The sequence below is a fragment of the Gekko japonicus genome, unplaced genomic scaffold (assembly GCF_001447785.1).
Source record: "Gekko japonicus isolate JY-2015 unplaced genomic scaffold, Gekko_japonicus_V1.1 scaffold1248, whole genome shotgun sequence".
NCBI classification, from domain to species: Eukaryota; Metazoa; Chordata; class Lepidosauria; order Squamata; family Gekkonidae; genus Gekko; species Gekko japonicus.
In genome coordinates this window covers 510636-515955 of record NW_015171541.1, presented here as the reverse complement: position 1 = coordinate 515955, position 5320 = coordinate 510636, and the positions used below count along the sequence as shown (strand labels likewise).

The following is a 5320-nucleotide window of genomic DNA, read 5'->3' as shown; positions in this document are numbered from 1 at the left end:
ATCCATCCATCCATCCATCCATCCATCCATCCTAATTATAAAGAGTGGAACAGGCATAGACAAACATATAAGAAGAAAACAGATAAAGGGGCTGCTCAGGAAGAAAGAAGACAAAAGGAAAATCCTGCATGTGAGGAAGGGAAGAGGGCAAGATCGCCATAGCAGCATATATACAATATATTATTGGCAGCATATATATTTATTGCGGCAAATTAATACCATTCATATTATTACTATGTCTATATTAAAAACAATAAATGGATTCCATTTATCTGCTAGCAATTAAATTTATCTGCCACAGCAATTAAATTCTTTTACTAATTGCTGTGGACAGGCCCAACACTGGCTGAATCCTCTGATCCCCCTGACAAAGCCTGGACGGCAAACCGAGTAGGGGCTTTGTACGATAATAAACCAGTCACCTATCACCTGGCAATGTTTCCCTTTTATTCTGCTGGCACTTTGCTGGGTGTAGCCCAGTTTTTCTTCTTCCATTTATCTGCAGTATTCTTACTGTAATAGACACTGTTCCTTTTTCTTACTTTGTCCACCAGAATATCCATTCCCAAACCAGAGTTTATAATAACCCCTCCGCCAATGAAGAAGATGTGGTCTTCTTCCCGTGCATCACCAAGGCAGTCTTTGTGTTGGCATATGCAGCCATACAAGATGACAGCTAGTCATGAGATCAGAATGATCTAACCTGACAGTTCTGAGGTCACGTGACAACTAATTGCATCAGCTTTCAGCCAAATGCGGAACGTTTGTGGACTGTGTAAATGTTTGTAAAATAAACTGTAAATATTCTGCACCAAAGCAAGTGCTCTGCTTATTACGACTTTAAACACCGTCACTTTGCAGCAACTACGGCACAGTCTGTGTCAGAAAACTATTTTCTAATGGATAAATTTAATTATGTACCTAAGATATTTTAAAGCAACAGGCACAAATGCTGCATCTGGATGCAAACTTCTGTTTGTAAAACAGACGCATATCTTTATCTTACACACTATAACCATATATGAAACAGGGTATGGCTTCCTATGGAATGTTGTTTCAGTTGCAAACTCAGATTCGGCACTGGTTAATGGCTGATAAGGCCCTAGGATATAAACAGCTGTTTTATTTGAAGATGAGAGTATTTAAAATGCATCTAGGTATTTGCTTTGTTCTCTCCACAACTCAATTCCTTGGATACACTTGATCCATCTATAACGTGTGGGGTGAAAGTCTGTACTTCTTAAATGTATGTTTGCACAGGGGGGGTACTACTATGTATACTCTACTAGAGATGGCTAGAGAGGGGTTCTAGAGTTTAAACCTACCTATTATGTCTCCTTAGTCCAAATAATGGATTGGGGGTTAAGCTTGATAGGGAGTAAAATGCATTCTGCACATGCTCAAATGCATGTGTTCCTTTACATTAGCAAGTTACAGCAAAGTGGTTTGCAATAAGTTGTTAAAACCAGAAACCAACCTGAATGAAAATGGGTATCTTCTTTTCTGCTCCTGCCCCCTGGCACTCATATTCCTGACACAATTTTTTCATTGCACAGAGATGAAACATCCCCAAATAGTACAAATCTCATTCCGTTTTTCTGGCAGTTTCTCGTTTGACACTGTGAACATTGAAGGGGAATAGAAACTATGGTACAGTGCAGTAACAACTACTTCTAACATAACAGTTAATTTTAACCAGCACTGAGAAATCTAGGGAAAAAATACTCACCTAAGACTTCTTCTGGCTCCTGCCCACCTAGGCCCAGAATTGGGGTTTTTTTGGGTTTGAAGGATTTACCAGCCACATAACCGAAACTCTTTTTCCTCCCATTCTCACACAAGGCCTGCTTACACTGAAGCCTTCTGGGTTAGCCTGTTAAAGAGACAGTGCACAATGGCAGACAGAAGTAAAGGACCCAGGGAGATCTTTGACTTTGACCCAGGGAGAAAAGGTGATGGATGAAACCAGAGTAAATGTTCTACTCCCCCATTCCTTCTCTTGCAATCAGAGAAGACTGTACATTTTCCCTTGCATCTCTGCAATAAATACAGTTACGAGACTTACTTTGCATAGCATATTTTTGATGAGGTATTGCCTCCAAATGCCCCCTCCATATCTGTGGGCCTGCTGATGGGCCACCTTCTGGTGGACCAGTTGCTGATTGGTGGGATTTTTGCAATGAATGATGGATTAAGTACAAAGAATATTGACACAATCCATAAAATACTTCCTGTGTTCTTAACCAAGAGTGCCTATTCAGGATTACGCAACACAAATTAAGCTTCAGTCCTACAAACACTTTCCTGTAAGTCCCAATGAATAAAATGAGGCTTACTTCTGAGTAGGCCTGCTGAGTAGTGCTCCCTTGGTTATGTTTTAAAAGCTAGGCATTCCTATGGGTATATAGCATCCGTGCCCCTTGTGAGCCACCCTGAGCCTTCGGGGAGGGCGGGATATAAATTTAAGGATAAATAAATAAATAACTTCCAGGGAAATACCTTGGACATTCTAATGGCAAAATAAAATGGAGCACACAAGGCAGAACATGTAACTTTCTGGCTATGTACATTCAGTACAATGATTTTCATGGTCATGATTTTAAGCTTATAATTGTCCGATGCAAAATTCTTGGAAATAAAGATGGCAGTGATTTGAATAGTGGCATCACTGTATATATCACTTTACAGAGTAAATAGCTCAATCCAGGATCTCAGAGTAGAACTATGAATGTACTATCATGGGGCAGGCATTTTTCACATGTGTGTAGATCTGTTCTTGCAGCAGTTCAGGCTAATAGAGGCTTACCGAAGCCATCTCCTTCCCTGATAAAGGAATTGTTGTCCCTCAAATTGCTGTATGGCAAGGAGGGATTCAACAGGTCCCGCTTTTCCCTTTGCAGTCACTCAGTGATAAGGAAAGTGTACCTGTTTAATTTCTCCTTATGACACAAGAGTTGCTTTTGGATAGCCTTAACTCCAAGCACTGCCTATACCAGCTCTCTCTCTTTTTTTTAAGACAAATGAATGTGTTAGAGTTCCAAGGCTGGAATGAGTGCCAATGTCACATCAAGGGTTGCCAAACTCCAGGTAATGCCTGGAGATCTTCCACTGTTACAACTGATTCCCAGACAACAGAGATCAGTTCCCCTGGAGAAAATGGCTGCTTTAGAGGGTGGGCTCTATGGCATTATATACCAATGAGGTCCCTCCCCTCCCCAAACCCTGCCTTCCCCAGGCTCCACTCCCAAAATCTCCTGGTATTTCCCAATAGGGCTGCCAAGCCGCGGCCGGGGATCCGCACGTCTTCACAGGATCCCTGCCGCGGGGGACAGCAATACGCGTTGCACCGCCGTCGCCAGGATGTGACGCTACACATCTCTTTGGCAAGGGGACTCCAAACAGCCCCGTTGCCAGAGCGACGCATAGCGTCACATCCTGGCGACGGCGGTGTAACGTGTATCGCTGTCCCCCGCGGCAGGGATCCTGTGAAGACGTGCGGATCCCCTGCCGCAGCTTGGCAGCCCTATTTCCCAATCCAGAACTGGCAACCCTAGACTCACATCACATGTCGTTTGGTCCTCAGTTCCTTACTATGTCCTTCAAGACCTGTAGGGGGAGCGGAGTTTCTTAGCAGCATTTTCTAGAGCTCTAGACTTTAGTCTGGTGAAGCCACACAATGGTTTGGGGTTGGGGGACCATTTTTGAGCCTCTCCTGTCGTCAGCCCATTTTTCAGTGCTTGCTCCTTAAGCCAGCACGAGGCCAAATTGAGAGGGAACCCTAAGATGCTGACAGAAAGAATGCCCCGACAAAGCAGGAAAACTCCTTGTCCTCCTTTAAGACTTCATTGCTTGATTCTTTTCTTACTCTTACTGGGCAGGTTTTCCTGGACCTCTCTGGTTTGCTTCCTTTCAGTGGCACCCAAAAGTTCCCCCAGTGCCTCGGAGTCCCTTCCTCTTGTTTTTGAAAACCTAGATCAGCAGTTTGTGGAGAAGAAGCTATAGAGTGCCTAGTATACAGTGAGGCCGGCTTGCCCCGTGACCTTCAGCCCTGATAACAAGCTCGGTAGGAGGGGGCCTGCTGCTTCTTGAGTTGTACTGATTAGGAAGGATTAGCTGGCGGCAGGCTCTGCCTCCAAGACCAGCCCCAAACACCCTCGGAAAGAGGTCACAGCCCATCCCCATGGCAACCACCCTTGCCTCATTAGGAGGGCCCACCTCACATTTCTGCCCTCCCCTCTTTCTGTCCCCAGGCATTCAGATGTACATCTGCAACAGAGAACATTATGGGTTCCTCCCTGTGCCCCTGAAGCCTCACCAGATGCTGGAGGAGGACACGGACAACATTGTTCATGTGCTGATAGAGGCAATGAGTAAGTGAACGTAGGTGGCGCCTGTGCCTCAGATCTCCACACGTTGTTTGGAATGACGATGTTACATGATTCGCCTTTGCCTGTGTGGCTTCTGAGCTGGTGTTACAAATAAAGGACTAAGGTTAAGCTCAAAATGGTTTTAAATTCTTCAGTAGATGGGTGTTTTCCACAGGGGGGCAGGCTTGTGTAGTTCCCACCGTTGTTGCTGCTGCTGCTGCTGACATAGCACTGCAGCAACAGGACCTCCACATGCAGGTTTCCATACAGCAGCTGCCTCGGAGTCCCTTCCTCTTGTTTTTGAAAACCTAGATCAGCAGTTTGTGGAGAAGAAGCTATAGAGTGCCTAGTATACAGTGAGGCCGGCTTGCCCCGTGACCTTCAGCCCTGATAACAAGCTCGGTAGGAGTGGGCCTGCTGCTTCTTGAGTTGTACTGATTAGGAAGGATTAGCTGGCGGCAGGCTCTGCCTCCAAGACCAGCCCCAAACACCCTCGGAAAGAGGTCACAGCCCATCCCCATGGCAACCACCCTTGCCTCATTAGGAGGGCCCACCTCACATTTCTGCCCTCCCCTCTTTCTGTCCCCAGGCATTCAGATGTACATCTGCAACAGAGAACATTATGGGTTCCTCCCTGTGCCCCTGAAGCCTCACCAGATGCTGGAGGAGGACACGGACAACATTGTTCATGTGCTGATAGAGGCAATGAGTAAGTGAACGTAGGTGGCGCCTGTGCCTCAGATCTCCACACGGTGTTGTTTGGAATGATGATGTTACAGGATTCACCTTTGCCTGAGCTGGTGTTACAAATAAAGGACTACGGTTAAGCTCAAAATGGTTTTAATTCTTCAGTAGATGGGTGTTTTCCACAGGGGGGCAGGCTTGTGTAGTTCTCCCTGTTGCTGCTGCTGCTGCAGCTGCTGACATAGCACTGCAGCAACAGGACCTCCACA

General features: G+C 45.6%; 1 protein-coding gene across 1 annotated transcript in view; it reads left to right on the top strand.

Moving 5' to 3' along the window:
* COLGALT2 (collagen beta(1-O)galactosyltransferase 2) overlaps positions 1-5320 on the top strand; it is a 32901-nt gene that overhangs the window by 13332 nt on the left and 14249 nt on the right. Inside the window, exon 5 of the mRNA XM_015419651.1 lies at positions 4251-4370. Within this exon, the coding sequence (XP_015275137.1) occupies positions 4251-4370 (120 nt within the window). The remainder of the gene's footprint in view (positions 1-4250; positions 4371-5320) is intronic.